This window comes from Larimichthys crocea, chromosome XIII (assembly GCF_000972845.2).
Source record: "Larimichthys crocea isolate SSNF chromosome XIII, L_crocea_2.0, whole genome shotgun sequence".
NCBI lineage: Eukaryota > Metazoa > Chordata > Actinopteri > Sciaenidae > Larimichthys > Larimichthys crocea.
In genome coordinates this window covers 19,763,820-19,787,223 of record NC_040023.1, presented here as the reverse complement: position 1 = coordinate 19,787,223, position 23,404 = coordinate 19,763,820, and the positions used below count along the sequence as shown (strand labels likewise).

At 39.6% G+C, this 23,404-nt stretch overlaps 2 protein-coding genes across 2 annotated transcripts; one reads left to right on the top strand and one right to left on the bottom strand.

Moving 5' to 3' along the window:
- Positions 1 to 5,756: 5,756 nt before the first annotated feature.
- On the top strand, positions 5,757 to 10,153 carry oprd1b (opioid receptor, delta 1b). The gene is made up of 3 exons (XM_010755091.3): positions 5,757 to 6,120; positions 8,091 to 8,446; positions 8,659 to 10,153. Exons 1-3 carry the CDS (start codon positions 5,867 to 5,869, stop codon positions 9,186 to 9,188), a joined length of 1,140 nt encoding a protein of 379 aa, XP_010753393.1. The 5' UTR covers positions 5,757 to 5,866; the 3' UTR covers positions 9,189 to 10,153.
- A 7,866-nt stretch (positions 10,154 to 18,019) lies between these two features.
- rcc1 (regulator of chromosome condensation 1) lies at positions 18,020 to 23,322 on the bottom strand. The gene is made up of 8 exons (XM_027287167.1): positions 23,113 to 23,322; positions 22,824 to 23,003; positions 20,590 to 20,686; positions 20,367 to 20,489; positions 20,124 to 20,264; positions 19,801 to 19,920; positions 18,970 to 19,122; positions 18,020 to 18,795 (listed from the first exon to the last, which is right to left on the bottom strand). The coding sequence occupies exons 1-8, from the start codon at positions 23,320 to 23,322 to the stop codon at positions 18,620 to 18,622; spliced, it is 1,200 nt and encodes a 399-aa protein (XP_027142968.1). The 3' UTR covers positions 18,020 to 18,619.
- Positions 23,323 to 23,404: the final 82 nt, after the last annotated feature.

The window sequence follows — 23,404 nt, the reverse complement described above, 5'->3', positions numbered from 1 at the left end:
GTGTGATTCAGAGAAGAAATTAAAAGAGAATTACACAAATATCATCTTATTTTCTCTGCTTTTCTATATTTTTGTACCCGCACAACCTAAATATTTAACAAGTCCCACCTTCATTCATTGTAAATGCTCCAAAGGTCTGATCCAGAAAATGTATGAACACTATAATCAATACTAAAACAGTCATAATTAGAAAACCGGTTCAAACCACCACCTCTCATCCTACTGTCTATTCACAGACACTCTGTTTCTCAAGCCTAATTTAAATCGATAAAACAGGTTGAATATAAAATTTTTGCTTTGCTGCATCACTGCTCGGCTCACAGCAACCCTTTTCAACATTGTTGTAATTTATGACTGGCACAGGAAGCACACAGTATGGTCAAGGACAGAAGCTCTGCCATCGAACATAACCCTAAGTGGATGTCAGCGATGACTAACACTGCTCTTTCAAAAGAAGAGCTGCCTCAGACCTTGACTTGAAGAAGAACCTCAACAAAGAAAAGTAGATGTCAAATTTTCCACGCTGTAAACAGCCTTTTCTATGTTTTGTTTTGTTGGCTTTAATCAGTCATCATCACATGACATCATTCCCCTTGAATAGAAACAATGACTAAGACACTAAGTCCCTTATTTCTAAAGGCAGTCTTGTATTATCCACAGTTATTACAATGTGTGTTACAGGTACAAACATTTTGTGTAATAATGCATGCTCTCTCTGTCTTGTCATATCAAAATTGTGCTGGCTGCCTCTGCCAAACAGAAAAAAAAAAACTAAACTAATCAAGTCCTAGACCCAGACAAATCGCTGTTGCATAACTAATTGTCAGACGAAACTGTTGAACCTCTGCCTATTTTGCCAAGTGCCACTGTGAAAGAAAAAAAATGAAAACAGATGCAAATATCATCCAGAGAGGAGAACTGTGTGATTTGTCTTTTAGCAGCTACAGATACTGAGTGTAAATAGCTGTCCGTCATGTAGCTTTTATGTCTGTGGAGGTCTCATGTTCAAAATTATTAGCACTACAGTCAGAGAGAAGTCTTCACAATTTACATTAAGATATGATTTATGACCTTGCTAATGACAAAATGAAAGAAAAAAAAAACCCTAAATGACTTTGACAAGCATCAGTGACTTTGCAGTCAGAGGCACTGACGCCATGAGAAGTGATAAACTATTAGTGTGACTAATTCATTTGTGCAAACCATTCAACCAACTCTAAATTAATTCTATGTTTATAGTGATATTGATTTATTCTGTAGGTTGTCTACAGTTAAATGTCAGTGTGTCGGTCTGTATTCATCCTGTGTGCAGTTGTGAAAAGTGCAGGCAGAAGCCTGAAATCTCTCTGAGGATGCTGCAGCACTTCACAAACAACAGTACTACAATGTCCTCTAAGTGACTGCTGCTTTGTGCTGACAACTCAGTAGCTTACAAATTCATTGAAACCCAAGTATCTAATTTTCATCGTTGCCTATTAAATTTTTTTGTAATTTTTAAGAAATCTCTATCCAACCTTTCCACTGTCCAATTATAATCACATAAACGTTATGCAGAGGAAAAGCAAAGCAAAGGACAAGAAGAACAAACATATGTGTGAATAATTTTACCCTTAAATAAAAGGATCTATGAAAATGATTGTGGTGAGTGAGAATTATTTGATAAGTCTTTTTTTCTTTTTAAAAAAAGCAAAGCCGTCAACAGAATTATTCATATTTTTTGTGGACAATCCACCTGACTTTGAAAGACATTGCGAAACTTTAAGCTGCAGTATGTCAAAACAAAACCCTGTCTCCTGGAAATTACATTTATACACAACTAATTTGCAAAAGCAAATATGTTTTGAGGGACTCTTAATGCTGACCAGATTTTCTATTAATATAAGGAGTGCTGATACTGAACGAATAAGTAAAATGTTCACTGACAGCTAAAAGAAAAACATCCTCCAGGCAGCAATTATGTGCCACAAAGTAATAACAAAAATGTAGTACTATGTAAACTTAATTTGTAGGAGATATGGTCACAAATACAGACTACCCTCCCTCGAGCACACCCTTCACATTTTTTGGCACCCTTTTTCATACAGCCCCTAAATCCTAAAATTCAAACACATCCAGCTGTCACCAGGTCTTCACGACCATCATACCAAGAGTGTATGTATTATTAATGCCCATGGTTTAAATGCAGTAGTTATCTATATATGGTATTTCTCAAGCTTGGAGATACGTGTTTTCATAGTTTTACATACTCTTTTAGTATGAGACTGATTTGTAAACCACAGCATGACTTGTTTTGCTCTGCCTGTCTATGCATAATACCACAGCAGGGCATCGGTGGCGTCTCCACAGATTAATAACACATAAATGTACAGACTGCTCCACCATGTTTTTTATAAAAGAAGAAGTTAATTTATAAAAAAACCCCAAAAAAACTACAACAACATTTCAAGCGTTGTGTTCTTGTTTTTCTCCACATGCCTCTGTCACTGCGGCTGTTAATGGCTGAGCACTGTCGACGCTGCGTGCACACTCACACGTGCACACTTTTCATTTGTCACAAAGTATTAGCTTTCACAAAATTTCAACTCCATCACAGAGTCCCAAATTTACCAGGCTGCTGGCTGCACAAGCTCTCAGTGCTCTGAGGGGACAGGAGCCTGCTGTTTTCTTCTTTTACTTCACTATTGCTGCTCATTCAATCAAAAGCATTTATTTAGTGGTTTCTTGGTGCCACAGTGACAATTCTTGTCGTTTTTTCAGTGTGTAAATGTATCTTCCTACAGACGACCCTCACACAGCTATCAATCTACATGTCACTGCCGCGGTAAAACGATAACATCTTGAAATGATGATACAATTATGTGAGCATATCACATTGAAATCGCTATAACTTCAGTGTATTTATAGATACTGATAATAGGCCTTGCCCATCCGGAGGTCAGAAGATAACACACTCACAAGTTGACACTGAAAGGTTGAACAGGCCATGCTGATACACTGCATGTGTGCTCGTTAGATAGCAATACAATGTGACAGCCAGCAGAAGTCCTCCACTGTGCTTCAGCTCTGACAGGTGAGCCTCAGCACGTGTTTTCTAGTTCCTCACGCAGAAATATAAGAAAATGTCAACATATAATACGTTATGTATTCCTTTTTCCTCTGACCTTTCAGAAGTTATGAAGTACCAGCTCATATTAGAGCTGCTGCCGTGGACAAATGATTTGGTAGCAGATATAAAACACATCCACTTGTAACGGGGGGAACATAAAATAATATTAAGCGACTGAAAGCATGACAATCAATCGATACAAGCTGATACGTCAGTGCATCAAATTGATCCATTTAGTTTTAACTAATTAGCAGCTGACAGGAGTCATCTTCTCTTGTGTGATTATTTAAAAAGCAAACATACATCATCATCAAACCAAAACCCAACGTGAAGCCCACTTTAAATAGTCTGCACTCTGTATATCCTGCCATGAATGTGATGGGTTTCAGCAAGGCAGCGTAATGTTTCCCAGGGTTTCCATTGGACTGATGAGTGATGCGAGTAATCAAGCTGTCTGTACAGACTAATCATGAGTGATCCTCCCCGAGAGGAGAAGAGAAATCATAAACACAACAGTAGCATCAGCAGCAGTTTTGTTGGTGATCTGATCTCAAAATTGTGTGCAGAGAAAGATGTGGCTCATCATATAGACTCCAAAGTGCACCCTGCACTCATACATTACAGTGTTTTTAGTCCTCTATAGGGGGATAGAAAGTCATCTACTCTAACCCTGTGTTCAGCTCCTGCAGCAGAAGCAGGTGTCAGATACTGCTCTCCCACCCAGCTGGAACTGAAATTAAACTTGGTGAATTTACATCCCGGACTGCTGTGTAAGTCATTTCACGCAAGCGGGGGTATGCTGTTGTTGTCTAGATTGAGTGTTTTGATCAGGGCTTTGGTGTCAGAACTGTGTAGGCTAGATAACAGTCAAGACCAGAATTTACTGTCAAGCCCTCTGGAGGTGTTGTGGTGTCTGTCTGATAGCCTCCTTCGACCTCTTCGCCCACACTGCTTCCCACACACCATCTTACACTCACCGAAAGACATTCACCCTAAAATATCTTTCACTTAAAGTGCTGCAGTGTGTAAAATTTAGTGGACTAATATATGGGAGAAGTTGGACATAATATACATGAAAACTATGTTTTTAAATTTTGTGCCAGTTATGTATGTTATGTTGTGATATTTCTCTGGATAAGTGGAAACTTTGACCTGCTTGTGGTTCCAGATGAGTTGTCAGAGGATCACTAAAATCATTAGGATCCATCCTCTGGGAACCATGAATCCAATAGTTCAATAGTTGTTGGGATATTTCAGTCCAAAATAGTGGACTATGCGACCAATTGACATTACCTCTCACGGAGCAATGCTGCTATCATGGCTAAAAACTCTTGTCCTGTTGAGAATGATTCTCACCTGTAACCAGAAGCTTTAAACAAACATCCCCCATTAATGAAAGCGAAATGAGCTTGCTAATTTTAATTACTGCTCTTCATCTTAGGAAGATACACATGATCTATCTTTAGAAAGAAGAGTAAAGAGGTCTTCTGACTGTCCCAGCTCTGATGGTGGTTGCTTAAAGGCGTATTTTGTAGAGGTCACATTGCAGAGTGCGTACAGACTGCTGCAGTTATGAACACTACAGACACAGCCAAAGATTTTAATGTCTTCAAATAAACAATTACCCCTAAAAAACGCTCTCAAACATACGTACCCAGCCATGCACCAATATCAGCAGACTCAGACATAATCACATGCGCCTGAATGTTCCTAATGCTTTCTGATGTTCACAGTAATGGGCTCAGACAAAAGGCAGCTAGAGACAAACGAGTGCTTTGATGAAAAGTGGCAAGAGAAACACCTGCTTGGCATAAAGAGTCAAACATTTGTATAATTAAGGAGTTAAGTGACACAAGATGAGTCAAACAGGTCAAGCAGTGTTGGAAATTCAACACGTAAAAACTCCAAAAACATATTATAGCTCTTTTATCTGGTGATGGGAAATGTCCCAGCTTGCATTGAGAATCATCGAGACAAGAAAATAATGTTTACCCAGCTGAACTGATTAAATATTGACATACAGCAAATACAGACACCTATATGACTGTTCCTTTATGCATACATGTTTGCTCATACAGATGTAATTGATACCAGTATAGGATATTACGGGTATAACATGATCATTTGCTGCTATATTCTATCAAAACCTTCTTAAATATTTCATCAACCTTGTTTCTGCAGGTAATTGCGTCACTCTTGTGGTTTAGTAAGGTAATTTCATGGAGGTGATTGCCTAGTGGGAACAGCAAGTCCTCTAATAGAGCTCTACACAGGCCACTGAGAGTGAGAGTTAGAAGTACCTCGGGGTTGGAGGCAGGCAGCAATATGAAGAATGGCTCAATAAAGACGTGTCTAATTGAGCTGTAAAGCTATAAGTATGAGAGATGTTTAGGTTAAGTTTGACTGGCATTGCTTGATGAGTTGCTGGGTGTCAGGTTGAACAAGATGCTGTTATTTTGGAGAGCAGCCAATTAAAAAAAGAGGATGTGATGAAGCATTATTATATGCCCGAGCTAATTAAAGCATTTTGACAAATGGTATCCCTTTAGGCAGGGCAAGAATTGGACAGGCAGACCACACACACACACACACACACACACACACACACACACACACAGTGAGAGAGAGAGAGAGAGAGAGAGCGCAAACATCCTCTGAGCTCCTCTTCACTAATTTCCAGTCCGGTTTTCGTGCGCTCCTATGTTGGCTGTGTTTCCTTTGACTTTCTCCGTGCGCAGTAATCTCACCTGAATTTCAGAGATGGAGTTCCCTACTCTTCCTCCCGACGCTCTTGGTGATTTTAATGAGCGCTTCTCGGTCTCCATAACTCCTTTTTTCAACATTACATCCTCTGAGAATCTGCTGCTTGTGTCATCAAGTGTCAATGAGACCGCCAGACCTGCGACCAGAGACACCGCAAGTCTCATCATCGCCGTTTGTATCACGGCTCTCTACTCTCTCATCTGTGTGGTGGGACTGCTGGGAAACGTGCTTGTGATGTATGGAGTGGTCAGGTAAGAAATGATACACAAAGATACAAAAACTAATAATGAAGTAATGTTTTTAAATTGCCATAAAAACTCCTGCAAATTCATTCATGGGAATGCTTGATATAGTGTGACTATAATTAAACAAATGAATATGTGTAAAAAAAAAAATCATTTATTATGGTTCTTTGTAATTGCCCACACTTTGAGTGTGTCTGAGAGCCACTTTCTAACACACCCACACACAAACACACACACCTCCTACACACAAGAGGGGAGGGAGGGCAGTGTGCATCCAGCTCAGTGTTGAAATACTTCACTGCACCAATTATTCCTGTCAGAAATGATTTTGTAAACTCAGATGAGGAAATAGGTAACATGTTGAACCCGTCACCTGCAAATCAAAAGCAATAAATATCTCACTTATTCTTATATTGAAGATCCTGAGGTTTCATGTTGATTTGTTGCTGAACTAATGCAACTGAAATGAGAAAGCAGCTATGGGTGTCAACTTAAACCCCGGGTGAAATGTGTGGAAGATGAAATATTTGGTTTGTGAATTTCAGAATAAACAAATAAAGCGAATATTAAAATACATTTAAACACATTTAAAGATAGAGATCAATGCATGGTGTGCAATACATCTCTTTATGTGAGGGATTTAGTAAAAAGGAAAGCAATCCCTTTGTCTTCCCTTATCCCTTTAGAGCCTGTTGGTGAAATTTAATTAAATGTAACTACTGTCATATTGTGGACACATGAAAGAATCCATCAATAAACAGTCAGACAACTGTTCCACTGGCATTCAGACAAGACTGTCACTGGTAAAAAAGAAACAGTCTTGGAGGGTTTTTCAGTGACTCATACATACAAGTGCAGTTTAATGGAGGCATAAAAGCACTTATGCATTTAGTGTAGTGCCATAAAAAACATTATGCATCTAAAAAGCTCTTCCATTAGTTAGATATTTTTCAAGGGGAAATAGTAGATCATTGGTTTTAGAAAGAAAATGGATTAGATCAAACAATAAATTAGTTTCTAACAAAATGTTTTAATGTAAACCATGAGTCAGTCTTTGTAGCAGTAGGCAGACCTTGAAAAAAGACACAAAAAAAGAAATCTCTTCCACCCAACCAAAGTTCCCATCGACTGTGAGTCACACAACGCTGCATAGAAATTGGTATTTTTTTGCAATTTAGCGCCCCCCAATTTCAGAGTGCAATACAACTGCTGTAAATATGAACAGCTGTACACATGTAGTTGTTATGACTATATGAAATATATTTCAATAACTTTGCTAACAGCCAAACATCAAGCAAGTGCAACAACACAAGACATAGCAGCAAGCTAATATTACTTACTGGTCCAGCTTGGCGTCTGTCTTTCAGCCTTTTATTTTATGAACCTCTCACCAATGACTAAAAGTTAGTCCGATCTTCCTCTGTCACTTTCTCCTTTATTGTTCTTAGCTTCCTTAGTTCTCTTCGGTCTCTTCAGCTCTGGCATTAGGTCCATTTCCTGGTCACATTGCCCGCTTGCTCATCTCCAGTTCTGGCTCCACTCCCCGTCAGCATTCCCCCACACCCCAGGTCACTCTTCCCAGTGGTCCAAAATGCCTGTGGTACAAACACTTCCCCCAAGCTCACAGTCTGGACAGCCCGGCTAACAGACTGAGCTAACATAAGCTAACAGTAGCTATAGTTCACAACAGTTTACTGTCGATCAGGAAGCTCTGTAAATCACAAAGAGTTGATGTGCAGCAGCTGAAGGTCATCAGAGGGAAACTAGAAAGCATTTTCTCCATAAAATATGTGAAATAGTTGGTTACATCTTGCAGGACCACAAAGTAAAATAGTCCAGACACAGACGTATGGGGTGCACCTAATTAGTGATTAGTCAGTGCAGCATCAAAATGATTAAAAATCTGTTATTTTATGGTAGAAAAGTTACACAGTGCTGCTTTACAAGTACTTAGTGCTTTTCTTCAAACCATTCAGGTACACCAAAATGAAGACCGCCACCAACATCTACATCTTCAACCTGGCTCTTGCCGACGCACTTGCCACAAGCACCCTGCCCTTCCAGAGCGCTAAGTACCTGATGAGCACATGGCCCTTTGGGGAGCCGTTGTGTAAAGTGGTCATCGCCATCGACTACTACAACATGTTCACCAGCATTTTCACACTCACCATGATGAGTGTCGACCGTTACATCGCTGTTTGTCATCCAGTGAAGGCCCTTGACTTTCGTACGCCGGCCAAAGCCAAGCTCATCAACGTCTGCATCTGGATCCTCTCCTCTGCTGTTGGAGTCCCTGTGATGATCATGGCCATTACCAAAGTGACAGACAAAGGTGAAGGATTTTTTATTGTTTAAAAAAATAATGCCGAACACTATTTAAAAACTAGTAAAAACTTCACTCACTAAGCTTTTTAGCACTTTTAGTGGCAAATGCTTAGGGAGTAATCACGCTAGAACAGAGAACACATTTGAGCTGGGTTATTAACTTAAATTGGCCTCTCCACATGGCCCTCTATTAAACCTCTAATTGTTTTAATTCCTCAGGACAGACTGCCTGTGCACTCAGATTCCCCAAACCTGAGTGGTACTGGGACACAGTGATGAAAATCTGTGTGTTCATCTTTGCCTTTGTGGTTCCCGTCCTGGTCATCACCATCTGCTACGGTCTGATGATCCTGCGGCTCAAGAGTGTTCGTCTGCTCTCTGGCTCCAAAGAGAAAGACAGAAACCTGCGACGGATCACCCGGATGGTCCTGGTGGTCGTAGCAGCCTTTATCATCTGTTGGACTCCCATCCACATCTTCATCATCATCAGGACCATGGTGGATATTGACCACAAGAACCTTCTGGTTATGGCCACCTGGCATCTTTGCATTGCGCTCGGCTACACCAACAGCAGCCTCAACCCCGTCTTGTATGCCTTCCTGGATGAGAACTTCAAAAGGTGCTTCAGGGATTTCTGCCTGCCCTATCGATCCCGTCTGGATCAGAGCAGCTTCTCAAGAGCACGAAACAGCACACGGGAGCCTGCGTCCATTTGTGCTCATGCACGGACAGAGAGACAGCCGGCCTGACTAGGCATGGATCAGCATGATGGAAGAACAGTTCAGGATGAGTGTCGGACTGAGATCACGCAGTTCACCACAACAGGTGTTTGATTCTGCAGATGTAGACTTTCGACTTACTGTTTGTGTGAAGGATTGATTGTGTTTTTGGTTTCACATAATGAAGCTTGTGGCAGTTGGTTTGTGGGACACAATGGACTGGTTGTACAGCAGACATGTTGACTTGTCAAAGCAGTAACAATGACCGAGTTTCCTGCTATGACATGTAAAAATGTCTGCTGTGCAACTGGGACTGACCTTCAGGGTGATCACAAACATTTCTGTGTGAGCCTGTGCATTAGGAAATGGATTAAAATCTACATACAAACATAAAACAACCATATGAACAAACACAAATAGAGTGCAGTCAGAAAGTATTCGGATATGTTGTCATTATGTATATATAAAAAAGAAGTTAAAGTGCTGACTTCAAGCTTTTAAAGGGGGGTTGTAACAGTGTAGGGCTCATAGCCCTGTGCTTACATAGTCCCACAATGATTAGATTGTCAGGCAGGACAATTGATCCTAAACACACAGACAAGGCCACCGAAGAGTCTTTTTATGGTGAAGCAGGGGCTGATGTATGATTGGCCGAGTCACCCACCTGACCTCAGTCCAACAGATTGTGTTTCACTTGATAAAAACCAGACTGGCTCTGAAAATCTCTGTAGCAGGAAGAAGTGATGATGTCTGCAGTACATCCCTGTCAGAACACCAACGGGATATGCTGATGTCTGTAGGACACAGACTTTATTCAGCTTGTGATTTATTTACATATTACATGACTCTATATACATATATATGTTCGCTTTCTATTCTCTAAAATTGGGAGACAATATATGAGGGGCTGCGTTTTCTACACTGTTCATGTGACGTCTTCAAAATGGACCTGAGATAACTACTTTTTTGGCCACTTGTGGACAGAGGAAATAGTTGTAAACACAACATAACAACGTATAACAAACTCTTACAACTCCTGAAGAAAATGTCTCTTTAGCTGTTAAATGCTCCTCTACGTTCACCTGCTAGCTCCAATCTGTATCTGTCTGCTGTTTGGAGTTGGTAACGTAGTGTATAGTCGTTTTTTAGAGCCCTTTGCTTAAAACAGCTGACTGTTGTGTGAGAAAACAATGCAAGAGCAGTAAGAGTGAACCAAAACAGTGAGGTGGTGTGCCCTAAAACCAAAACAATACGCTGAAAGACGCTTTTACAGAGCTGACGGGAACTGAGTGGAGTGATATGACATTACACAAAGTCATCTGATCCATTGTTATTCTAAAAATAGTTTTTATAGTAGCCTTAAAGCTGAATTTACTTTAAGCCAGGACTTTAACCTCAAAGTGTTTAATTTCCAATGTGCTGGAGTACAGAGCCAACTCAATGAAAAATGTGTCTCTGTACTAAAGCTTCCAGAGTGAACTGTACATCTAAACCGGTAATAGGAATCTAATAATGTGAATGTTTATCTGAGACTATATTTTCATTATCTCTGTAATATTTAAATGAAAGGATGTATCTAATTTTTCATGCTTGTTCTTGTGATAGAAGAAATTATTACAGACGGAGGCCACAGACGTGATTAAAAACAATTTGGAAGGAAATGAAATTATATATATGACCATGGCAACATGTTTCAGCATTATTTTTTTCTACTTTTATCTATCAGACAGACATTAAAATATGGCCTTCAACATTAAGCAGAGATGACTGGAATTGCCAGCATGAACATCAGCTCTGTTTCTACTCGTCTAGCTGCTGTTTTTTTGGCCAACCCAAACATTCAGCTGCCAGTAAACTAAGAAAATGAAGGAGGAAGTGGCACCACTGTTTAAGATGTGACTAAATGACCTGGCACAGAGGCAAATCTGAATTGGATCAAATGCATTAGCAAGCAACAAAAAGCTCCCTATACATATTACAGCTAATGGACAAATTTCCAGTGATGATGGACACTTGCAGGAGGAGATTGTACAATCAGTAAGAAGATATATTTTGCACATTTTGAGAATCAACGCCTCTTGTGTTGCCACTGCATCAATGCAGTTTTGTTTAAAAAGGTATCCATATATCAAGTGTTATGATAATATTGTTCTGTAACAGCATATCAAGTGATGATGTTATTTTGTTTCAATGTGTCGTCAAGCTGTTGTAAGCTTCACTTGTAACCAATTCTAATGTTATATAACATAATATGTATTTACACTAAATGCTATAGATGTTAGGTGAAACATTCAAAATCTTAAAAAAACAACACACACACACACACATACACACACACATATATATATAACTTTANTATATATATACTCTTTATAATATTGTTCCTGTCTCCTTATCGTATCGGTGTAGTAACTTTTGAAAACATGTCACATAGTATAGCATAGGTTGTATCTTGTAAGTGCTTTCACTTTGAAAAACATTTTTCTAAATAACTTTTAGTTTTAATCCAATATTTAGTTGTTTTTGTGGTTGTTATTACAGATGTTGTTTACATTTTTTATTCCTCTTTTGTAAATGCCAGTGAGGCCTCGTGGGTGTAGACATGTAATTTGGTACTACAGTCAAGGATGGATTACTGATTGGTGGGTTATGTTGACAGGGGCCAGATCCACAGGGACAAATATAACACATCGAAACAGTGTGTGTAAATGTGAGTGAATAAATGAAAGCACAATATGAAAGAAGTCAGGGATGATATTGAGATGCCCCTTATAACATATCACTTAAACTTAAACTGGTGTTTGTTTTATTGTAAACAAATCCTTTGAAAAGACCAAAAACAGCGATGCCTAATGCATCGCCGTTTTTGGTCTTTTCAGCCTGTCAGTGACTCTCAGACCCGGGGATTTTTGTTTCCTTCTGAAGGTTTAGTGTGCTTTAGAGTTTGAAGTTTCTGTAAACGGCTAGGTGATGTCATTTTTTAAGCACACTTTACTCAAGCAGCAGTTCCCTGTGCACTTACTGACAACTATTTTCAGCCCTGCTGGTGCTGTAGTGAGTATTTACTCTCGCAGAATGATGTATGTGGGACTGATTTAAAAGAAAGTACAGTATGTGTATTCAAGATAATGAAAAAAACAAATCACCCAGTACAACAGTCATTTATGTTTTTAATCGTTTTTTGAAGCTCTATGGTAGAGAGAGATCAGTTATACCATGCTGAACATTGTTTTTAGGGTCAGCTATTTCTTGTTTCTTTTCACAATTTGTTGACAGTAAAACAAATATAGAACAAATATAGAAGCCCTGATAGAAAATTCAGACTACCGCTTTCATCTCAGTTTTTGTATATCCCCCTTGGAGAAAAAACCTCATAAAATAAATCAATGTACGATTTATTTAAAAGAATTCAGATTCTCATTGAATGTAGGTTGTGTACATGTGGGTCATACTGGAGCGCAAGTCGAGTATGACTTATAGTACGGTCATGATTTGGCAATACCCACTGAGACGTTATTATAGATGCAATTAACACTCAAATGAGACATAGCAATGGGGCCCCACAGACGATGTTGTTGGTAATGTTGGCTATTTTTGTAATATGGTCCATGGATTATGTTCATCTGCTCTTTCATTTAATGTCTTGCACACATTAAAGGGCTGAAGTAATTCTCTGCTGAAAGTGTGTTCAGAGAATAGAAACCTTGATTTGAAGGCATCAGTCACAATCATTGGTCCTTCAGAGTCTTGCAGACTTCGAAAATGATCAGAAGATCCTGTAGAAGACATCACAAAGCTCCCAGCAGGAGACCAGACAGACGTTTGTGATTGTGGGGTAGGCGGTAGGGGAGTAGGGCTCGCTGTCTGCTATAGAGCAGCAGTGCATACAGTAAGTTCCCTATGAAATATACATGGCACTGCCTATATGGTCACTGTGTAAAAGAAACAAACGACACAGCAACAAAATGAATAATTTAGTCAAACACCATGAGCTGGCTACAGGCTTGACTAGACAGCATGATTTTAAAATACCAAAGTGCTTTATTCAGTTAAAATAGTGAGTGATCTTTGCCCCTACAGAAACAACTTTGCAGTTTGAAATCTATCCTGTGTTTTCACTCAGAGGCTTTTCATCATTTGCTATCAAACATGTCCAGTTACACACAGAGATATACCAGTTCCAGAGTGACACACTGATAATTGAACAAATTCATCTTTTCACCCTAACTAATGGCCGCTTACGCACTCAAACAACAACAGAGAGAAACAAGAACAGAGGGAGTGTTGTGGACCCATTCATAACCGCTCACAGTATTCCCATGCAAGCATCAAAGGCTCAGAGCAATAGTCATGAAGCGAGATTCTGTTTCATCTGGACGATGCTAGTGTATGAGCAAAACTTAATAAAGGACCTACTGTATGTGAATGAGAGAGAAATCCTGCTCCTCACTTTACTGTGAAGACAGATTTCTTGATTAGCCTGATGGAGCACAATTATCTTGTCTGGTAGCTTGGGTAAAAGCACAACTTGGGCTACATTACACCTCAATGTTGCTTTTAACATAACAGATGTCTGGACGGCCTGACAGTACACACCTACATACTGTGAGTGAGGCTTTTCACACAACGCAGCATTTTTGTATGACCTATAAGCGTTGAGTCAAAAGCATATAATCCAGCAAACTGAAGATTGAAAATACACCCAGAAGGAATTAGTTATTGCCGTGATGATTATGCAGAGATTCTGCAAATGGATTTGGCAATTTGGCCTGCTGCTTTGTTTGATAGCTGCCTGCAGTAATCCAGACAATCAGACCTCCTGGTTGCCCAGGGTGTTGAGATTTGCATGAAATTAGAGATTTACAAGAAATCTCTCTGCAGTTCTATTGGATGTTTCAAAAGGCAGAAAATACTCTGGTATACCCTGCTGAGGAGAAGTAACAGGGATTCAAACTGGGTGCCATCTGCTCGCTGAGACTGCATGAAAAGTATTGGGATGTTGAAGGAGGATGGACTTTATATTTCACTTTGTTAATGAATAAAAGTAAGTAAGGCCCCTTTTCTTTAACCCTCCTTGTATAAAAACCATTGACGGTACAAAGAATGGATGTTTCTGTATGTATCTGTGACGTCACCCATAGGTCTGAGTGTGGCACTCCAGCCTCTTCCACCTCTCGGCTAATCTAAAAATCAGCAAAGACATGGATCGTTGGTAGTCCTGAGGCAGGCTAAATAATGCTTGCTTAATATAATTTCAATGACTCATGAATGGGGAAATTAGCTATAGAGATAAAAACTATTTTTGTACCAGGCTGTCAACATGTTTATTTCATTTCATTTTAACATGGGGGCTTATGGAGATTGACTCGTTCTGTAGCCAGCCTCAAGTGGACGTTTGAGGAACAGCCATAGAGGTTGCTGCTTGATAAAACCACCCTCCCTAAAACATGTCCCAATGATACTAGAGTGTTAAATGTGTACAATTTGTTGTTGTTATTATCTTGATGGAATTTGCGCCATCATCTCTGCTCAAAGCTACATTAGCTGCTCCTAGCATAACACAATTGGATCGCAGACGAATTGCTGGCAGTCAAGTTGCATTGTGGGGACCAGAAGTTCAACAATCTTATAAGAGTGCAAAGCCAAATTGGTCAAGTACTCTTTTAACTAAACTGATACAGAACTGTTGTCCTCTGCATTATTGATGTAACTATTAATTAGATTGTAAAGGAAGGCTGGAATACTGCTACTCCCCTTCCTTCAATGAAAATAAGAATTATACATACCCTGCCCTATTTCTGACCCCCACTCCTCCACTAATAATTTACATACAGTCTTTAAGAGTCAGACCTAATTCCTTCACTCGATACATCCCTTTGTACCTTTGTATGTGTCCCTCAGGATACCACTACTCTGTTTTCAGTTTATCTGCCAACCATCAAAGTGATTTATACGGTCACATAGTGTCACATCGACTTCTGTAAGTAGTCAAATAAATACCAAGAAGACCATTAAAGGGATGAGTCATACAGCATGGTGCTTTATTACCACAGTTTGACACACCATTGTGATCTGGTGACCATAACAGATCTATATGTAGCTGATCAAAAGCTCGGCCTTTCTTACAGGCCCCTGCGCTCTGTTGTGGGGCTCTCAAGAAGCCATCAACCCAGTGGTCGAGGAGTCCAATCCATCAAGGCAATCTCCAGTAATCACATGTATGATCTGCAGGCGATGGAGTACCAACAGCTTAACAGCAAGAGAGGTACTCATCTGCTGATAATGTACTACTTTGTTTCCTGTGCATGCACTCAGAAAAAGGCCAAAACATCTCCTCTAGCAACAGCTATTAAGTACAACAGCTAAGTGTTTTATACATGTCATCACTTAATGACAGCCAGGGTTGATATTATTAAGTGTTTGAGGCTACATTTGCTTTCTATCAATCCATATTTTTTTGTATTTAAAGGTATTTTGTCTAGTATTAAAGGATTAATCTGGACAACAGCTTCCTGCTGCGCCACATTCAACAGGTTCCCACTCTGATGGATCGCTTGATGAAAACAAATCACAGTAATGCTACTCCGAAGCTTTTACATCATTACAAAACTTTGGGTTTCCTGATTAAGACGTACTTGAGAAACAGCACTTGACGCTTGAAAATGACAAGTTAATTAGGAAAGCAGCAGGGTGACTAAAGAAGTGCCACATCCCAATCAAGGCAGAGCTTAATGATTTCGCTGTATTGTAAGATTATAATGTTTCTGAATGCATCATGCTGTCTGTCAAGAGCCTGTTTCAGATTTGTAGCGTAAAAGCACATGCAAAGACGGTGTCGCCAAAACAAAAGCTTATGAAAAAGCCTCATGTACAGCTTTTAGCGGAGCAGCCGATTGCTGTGATTTATTTAGCTCCCTCCGTTATTAGTTTGACTGTGTGGCAATGCAGGTGCATGACACACCTGTGATTAGAGGAAGATTAGAGCCCACATGCATTATGCAAAATCAAGTTATACTTTCTACGAGTGAAAGGAATTAATCACAGGATGTCATCGCTGCATTCCTGTATGTCTGTTTCTCTTTGTGCCGGAAACATAGGAGAAGGTTTTTGGATTTTAGAGCCTTGAATGCTCCAGCATGTGGAAAGATGTCAACGGTTGTCAAAGACGGATGCTTTTAACAGCCTTTTCTAACACCGGGGCTTAAATCTGTGCCATTTACCTACACCTGCACAATGAATGTCTATTTTTTCTTTTCAAGTAATTAAAATAATTCAGCGGGTCTGGAGGTTTCACCAAATAAAACTTGGAAAACAAAAATGTTAAATTGCTTAAAATTCAGGCACGAGTGACGACAAATATAATGAGTGCAAGTCTGAAAGCCACTTTATCAGTCATAATAATATGACTGAATAATTTATTCTGCTTGGTATTTGACACTGAAACAGCTCATTACTGAACTAAGGCAACATTTCAGAAGAGAAAATCTTGCTATGAAAAAATACTGAAGATTGGCCCATCAGAGAAAATTGCAGTTTCGTTACAGTGTGAAATGTTAAATTATCTTTTTTGGTTGAGTCACTGCCCAAACTGAGAGATCATTTTTAAAGAAATATTTGTGGCACACATGATTTATTTAAATACCAGAACTATTTCAGATATTTATTTTACTATATATAAATAAATACAAAAGAAGAGTTATCATCATCACTCATGCTTTTAAAAGACTCTTAACAGCCACTGTACAGCCATTACTAATGAGCAGTGAATGGTGCCTTCGATTCAAATGTATTCCTGACATTTCTTCTTCATCACAGGACAGTGATGCAAAACAAACAAGAGAAGAAGAGGTTCGCTCTGATCGGTTAACTGCTTATTAAAGACACTTTAGCATTTCAAAGCTTCGGTCCTCTTGGTCAGATGAAAGCAAGATGAGACAAGCAAAGACCCCGTGCCTTTCACCCCAGATAAAACACAAAAGCATGTAGCTTTGATGTATGCACTTGTACCATCATTTGCATCCTTAAGTGTTTCTGATTCATATTCATGACTCCATGTGTATGGAATGTGTTTTTTTTTGCATACACGATAGACATAAAGCAGCTAATGTAGAGTGCAACTGCTTTTATCATTACTAGAAGCTGCTACTACTACTGCAATGAAATTATTTATACTGACAACTGACGGACTGCAACACCAGTACATCCTGGATCAATAAACGAGCGGTGGCCGATGTATAAGCACGTATCGCTTCAGTGTCTCTCGGTGAATCTTGTAAATAATGCTGCAAATCAATGAACATGACTGCTTTATGACAACACTGGCTTTGAGTGTGATTTCTGGATCAATTTTATGGTTACTATTATTTTACTTGACTTATTCTATTATCTACATCACCTTTTAGACTACCAAGCACATCATCTGTGAAATCAGACTTAATCTTCTTATTTCTGAACATCAACAACAGTGGACACTATTGAGTCTTACATTGGTTTCATTAAGGTATTTCTTTATGGTAATAAAGTATTTGATGTTTTCCCCATTTAAATGAAGTTCAGCTCATTTTTGTTCATGTCAGTTAACAAAACTCGTCCATATTGATTAAAATGTCAAGCCTTATTGGAATAATGTGAATTCTGTGGTGGATTTTCTCTTTTTGCAGGCATAGAGTTAGACGTTAGCACCCTGCCATCATGTTTGTGGTTTGTGACAGATTTTTCATTATTGCTCTAACTAGAAAATAGTTTAAAATTCTCATTACGTTTTCCAAAAGCCAAAATTTAAATCCTTACATCTGAAAAGTATTTTTGCAGAAAAATAAATCAAAATATTTCATGCACTTGATAAGAAAAGGCTTTAAAACTTAATTAAAAAAAACACTTTATTAGCAGACAGGAAAAGCAACTTGCAGGATACAGTATGACGTGTTACCAAATGTCCAACGATTCACAACAAAAGTTGTGTCCAAGGTAAAATGAACAGTAGTATCACAGATTAAACTCATCGAGTATAAATGTCCTGTCTGAACCAAAGTCAATGGAATTATTGCTTTAAATGAAAGAAAAACTAAATTAAAAAGACTATTGTTTGGGTAAGTCATTAAAAGGCTTGCACTCGTTTCCTTTATGTACATGCCAACAGTCACATTCACAAACATCACATATATCATCTGACAGTCATATTAATGACTCTTAATGAAAATCATTCAAAGAACACCAAAATCTAGATTTAAAAAAATAGTCTCATTTGTCATGATCTACCAAACATCCATGAACATTTTTCCCTACACCAAGAAGAAACGAGTTCCCAGGAAAAGGGAATCTCACCTCCACTTCAGCTCAGCACAGGAAGTTGCACATAGATTAATCCCAACCCCAGACTTAGGCATCGTGAACAAGGCCCCACTTTGAATCAGAGCAAAAGATCGCCCCCCCCCCCAATCATTCTCTGCCTGAGATGGACATCAGCTCTCTTGCTTGTCTTTGACCAAAAGGACTGTGTGCTGCCCTCCACTGGAGGCCATCAGTACTATGCGGTTCTCCAGCTGCTTGCCTGTCATCTTTACAGGGCTCCACTCGTCATCCTCCTCTCCTGTGCCGAGCTGCAGGTTGGTGCCCATGCCCCAGGCATACACAGATCCTGGAATAAGCGGAGTCAACAGTAAGCGAGTTTTCAGTAAGAATCCTCTTGGCTCATTACAAACAGTCAAACACTCATTGTTGAGGTACGATGACTAAAAGCAAGTAACGTGACGCTCTTATGAAACATGTTTAGAAGTTGACCACTCAATGCTGCGTTTGCTCCGTTTCTTACCTTCTCTGGTGACGGCATAGCTGACAGTCGCCCCACATGTCACTCTGCTGGCCAGCTCGATCCCCGTCACAGGCGTGGGCTCGCTCTTCTCTTCAGCCTGTTGGCCCAGACCAAGACGACCATACTCTGCTCTGCCCAGGCTATATACCTGTCCTACAAGATGAAGAGAGAAGAGATTCATTTGTTATTTGTTTGTCAGAGCACATAGTACGTAACCATTAAAAAACCTAGTTCAAAAGAGTTCACAGTACTGTTCAGACCATTTCTCAAGACTGTGTGCGAGTGGCAAATCACATTTTGACTGACATCTCTCCTTCAGGAGTACCAACACAGAAGCTAAACAATGTACTGCTATGGGTGAGGGAGCAGCAAAACATCTTTTAGTCACTATATTTGGAATATTGGTGCCGACGGCAAAGTACAGAGAGTCCTTTCTGACGGGGAACTGAAGGCATTATCTACGCTCTCTTCAAAGATGCCAGACTACACTCCTTTAAAAGACCCAGTAATTTTACCAGAATATCTCTCACTTGATAAATAGAGGATTCATATTGATCAAAACAGAGATGATGATTGACAGTGGAAAGACTAACCAAGACGTTTTATTTCCAAGACCCTCAACTACATAGTTCAAAGTGGATTTGTGCCTCCAGTGGCCTTAATATACTGTCAGCACTGACATGACCGCTTAAACATGGAATGTAACATCGATTGTACATTATGTGTGTACTAACTTATTACCTGTGTACTAACATGTTTAGTTTTGATAGCCACACTTGTAAAACTGGATCAGACACGGCCCGAAAGAGCAATTATCAGTTGCGAGCTTACCCTCAGCATCCAGGCAGAGTGTGTGATGTTGTCCTCCAGAGAAGTCCACCCAGGAGGTGGTAGAGTTCTTGAAGCATGTCAGTTTTACCGGGAAAAAACACAACTTGGTGCTTTTAGTGCCTGAAGGAAAAAAAAGAAGAAAAAGAAAAAAAAAGGGGGTGGGTTTAATTACACATAAAATAACGTCGGATGCAATTACCTTCGAGCAGAATGTGAGCTTACAGCCAACCTTTCAATTATGTCAAATATCACTCCAGTTAAAATTATAACACATTTTCATCAGTTCACATTATTGAACTGATTACACTGATGTGCCTACTTACCCAGTTGGTGATAGTTGGAGAGGCCAAATCCATAAACATGTCCCTCTTTTGACACTGCAAAAGTGAAGTACGCCCCGCAGAAGACATCCGTGAAGTGAACTTTCCCCTTGACCTTTACCATCTGTGGTACCAGCAACCGGTCTGAAATCACAGGACACAGTCCCAACCAGAACGCCACAGTAACACACACACACAGTAAAGTATCCCAGAGTCAGAGGTTAAAGTTGATGCTTTGTTACTTACCGAGGCCTTTCCTGCCGCCTCTGTCTGTAAAAAACCCAGACACTCTTCCCAGCTGCCCCTGCTCTCCAGTGCCTAATGAGTAAAGATTTCCCTCCAGTGTAACCAGTACCAGGTGGTCGTTACCTTTTGAAGGATTAAAGAAAAGTGAACGGAACGATGTTAATCGAACATTAATATGTAGTGTACAAATAAAAACACAGCACTGATAAGAATCGTTTCTTACCTGACGCAATTTTCACAACAGGTTCTTTCATGGGGACTTTGAGTGGAACGGTCGATGTTTTCATCGGCTCCAGCAGACCTATAACACCGTTGTTATCCTGGGAAGAAAAAAAAAGTTCCAAGATATTAAGGGTTAAACACAGAGATGCATAATGCTAATACTTTGGTTATGACAAATAGTGCAGTATTTTCCATGCTGTCATTACCTAAGTAGATGGCATCTATTTCTATTTTATTATGAAAAAATTCACATTTATGCACATTGTGATGCCCGTTGAACAAAGTCTAAAATACCCTAAGTGGGTTTGCATTCTGACCGTGACAAATGGAATATGTACTTTAAACAGCGGTGTTGGATCCGTCTATTTGACGCCCACTCGACTGAACTGAGATAAATCAAAAACCAAACCTGCCTGCCGGTTAACTAAAACATTTCAAACAATTACTGGATTGTTAAGCCTCCATTGAATGCAATTGTTATTTATTACTTGATAACATCCTTTATTTCCCTTGGATGATAAAAAACCCTTGTGGTTAGAATGAGATTTCAAAGCGTGAGCTGCCTTAGGAAAGACGACGACGGCGACAACAGAACATAGTGGAGACGATTAAAGCGTGAGGAAAACGGCTGATAAACAGGGAGGCAACAAACATCAGCGAGTGCTGCAACTGGAGACATTTCTTCTGAACTGATGAGATGCACAATGCACAAATATTGACATCACATCTGGGCTAATACTTAAAAACATGGTTAATAATGATGATTTGTTTAGAACAGTCAAAAATCAAGTGTGAACGCTGACGACGGGCAGCGGTAATAGATGTTTAATTGCCAGCGTGCCTTTGAGTATTAATGAAAAACCAAGTAGTAATCTAACAGGAGTGCTAATCAGTGCAGAAGGATATGTCACCTTCATCAAGAAGTTTATAGAAATTGTGACACTCCAGTACACCATCCAACAAAATAGAAAATGATTGCTTCCAATCTAAAGGGGCATGACAGTAAGAGATCTGACATTTTAGTGAGCTGCTACATGTTTGATAATTGAGGAGCTGATAGATACAGACGACCCGGTGTGCTTGAATAATAGTGAGATGATTAGTACAGACATTATTACAGGAAATGAATCTGCTCCTGATCTCACATTAAAAAAGAATACAATGTGAGTGGAATGGAAACGATGTCAGTCATTTATCTGTTCACCGTAATACGTCAGGGGTATTGTTGCGCCAGATCTCTTGATGGAGCTCGGTGAAAGAGCACATTATCTAGTCATGAAAATAAAAGTATTGATGAATTGGGTTAGGTGAAAATGGGGGTGAACTTGTGCTCTAAGTGGAAATAATTGATGCTAAAAGAGAAATTCAACATAGTTTGTTTTTCAGCTTTTACTCTAACTGCAGCTCGATGTGGAAATATTGGCATGATGAGAGAAAAAAGACAACACCTGGATAACCATTAAGCTACTAATATGATCCATCAGCCCTACTGCGACTGTGAACAGGTTCAAGGTCAAGTTTTAGCTGAGAGGAAAACTAAATCTCCAGAATACTGAGATTTTATAAAATTAATGAAAATTTTTGATTAGGTTATTGCAAACAATCATAATCAAAGAGAGTGTCTTTATAAAACACACATATTTTACAAGACGTGTTTCTCAATGCCAGCAAGTGGACATGGTTAAATATACGTCCTAATCTTTGCAGGTTTGTTGACATTGTTCATGGAGCAGAGATGTACAATCCCAACAAACTATGATCAGAAGTGTTTAAAGCAAAGCCATTGCTCAAGTTTTGAACTTTTTAACGTAACATCCAACTCAACTCTTTGCAAAGGTCAGGTTACACTGCTTATTTTTTATTCAGTCCTCTGTTTGTGTTTACTTTCTTACAAGTCTTTAAGAACAAACGAGCAAATCAAAATTCTAAACACAAAGATAAATGCTGCCACATCAAAACTCTGCACGCAACAACTGTCAAGTAGAGGCTCAGAGAACACTGTGAAATGATGCTGATAAGTTACTTGTATCCAACCTGAAATCAAAGTCATCGGCACGTACGTTTGTGATGGTTTGGTTAAAAGTGAACTTGAGCACAGAAAATTCCTCTGGTGCTCATAAGTTGTGTGTTGAAGGCATTAAAAAAGTTACTAGTTGACTGGACATAGGGACAGTCTCTCCCTCTCACACACAAACAAGCACAGGCCTAGGTAGGAGAGGACAGCAGGTAACTAACCCTGAAGGCGCCCCAGATGTACACCATCCCTTCTTCTGAGAGTGCAGCTGTGTGGCTGTCTCCTGCAGACACCTGGACCACCTTCTCCTCCAGTATCACCTTTCCTGGAACCATCTCAGACCCCTCCTCTGTTGTGTCCCGACCAAGGGCCCCTTCGTCATTACAGCCAAAAGTGTAAACCTACAAAAAGAAATAAATCATTCTCAAACTCTAGACTCTGACTTGAACTGTTAGCACAGCATTAGCCATACAATATTTATTTAAACAAACAAGACAGGTGGTCCCTTACATTGCCAGTGTCACTGAGGCACACAGTGTGCATGCCTCCTGCTATCACTTGCACAATTTTCTCTGGCAGGGAAACAAGGGACGGCTTCTTCCTCTGCATCACGTCCTCGCCTTGACCCAACTGTCCAACATCACCCTGGCCCAGAACAAGAACCTGGCCTGCCTCCTTGCCATGGCTCCTATGGGAAACTGTACACACACACACACACATTGTTATTTTGGATGTGATTAAATCACAATTACAAGCTGCAGCTTCAAAACTTAAATCACATAATTCAGACACAGTTCCTAAA

What these genes read in the sequence shown, in the direction of transcription:
- oprd1b (XM_010755091.3), top strand. Translation starts at nt 5,867, where the DNA reads ATGGAGTTCCCTACTCTTCCTCCCGACGCTCTTGGTGATTTTAATGAG. An exon ending in GTGATGTATGGAGTGGTCAG is followed by an intron (nt 6,121 to 8,090) that starts GTAAGAAATGAT and finishes CAAACCATTCAG; the next exon opens with GTACACCAAAATGAAGACCG. An exon ending in TACCAAAGTGACAGACAAAG is followed by an intron (nt 8,447 to 8,658) that starts GTGAAGGATTTT and finishes TTAATTCCTCAG; the next exon opens with GACAGACTGCCTGTGCACTC.
- rcc1 (XM_027287167.1), bottom strand. Translation starts at nt 23,322, where the DNA reads ATGTGTGTGTGTGTGTGTACAGTTTCCCATAGGAGCCATGGCAAGGAG. An exon ending in CTCCAACTATCACCAACTGG is followed by an intron (nt 19,921 to 20,123) that starts GTAAGTAGGCAC and finishes TTTTTCCTTCAG; the next exon opens with GCACTAAAAGCACCAAGTTG. An exon ending in ACTCTGCCTGGATGCTGAGG is followed by an intron (nt 19,123 to 19,800) that starts GTAAGCTCGCAA and finishes TTCATCTTGTAG; the next exon opens with GACAGGTATATAGCCTGGGC.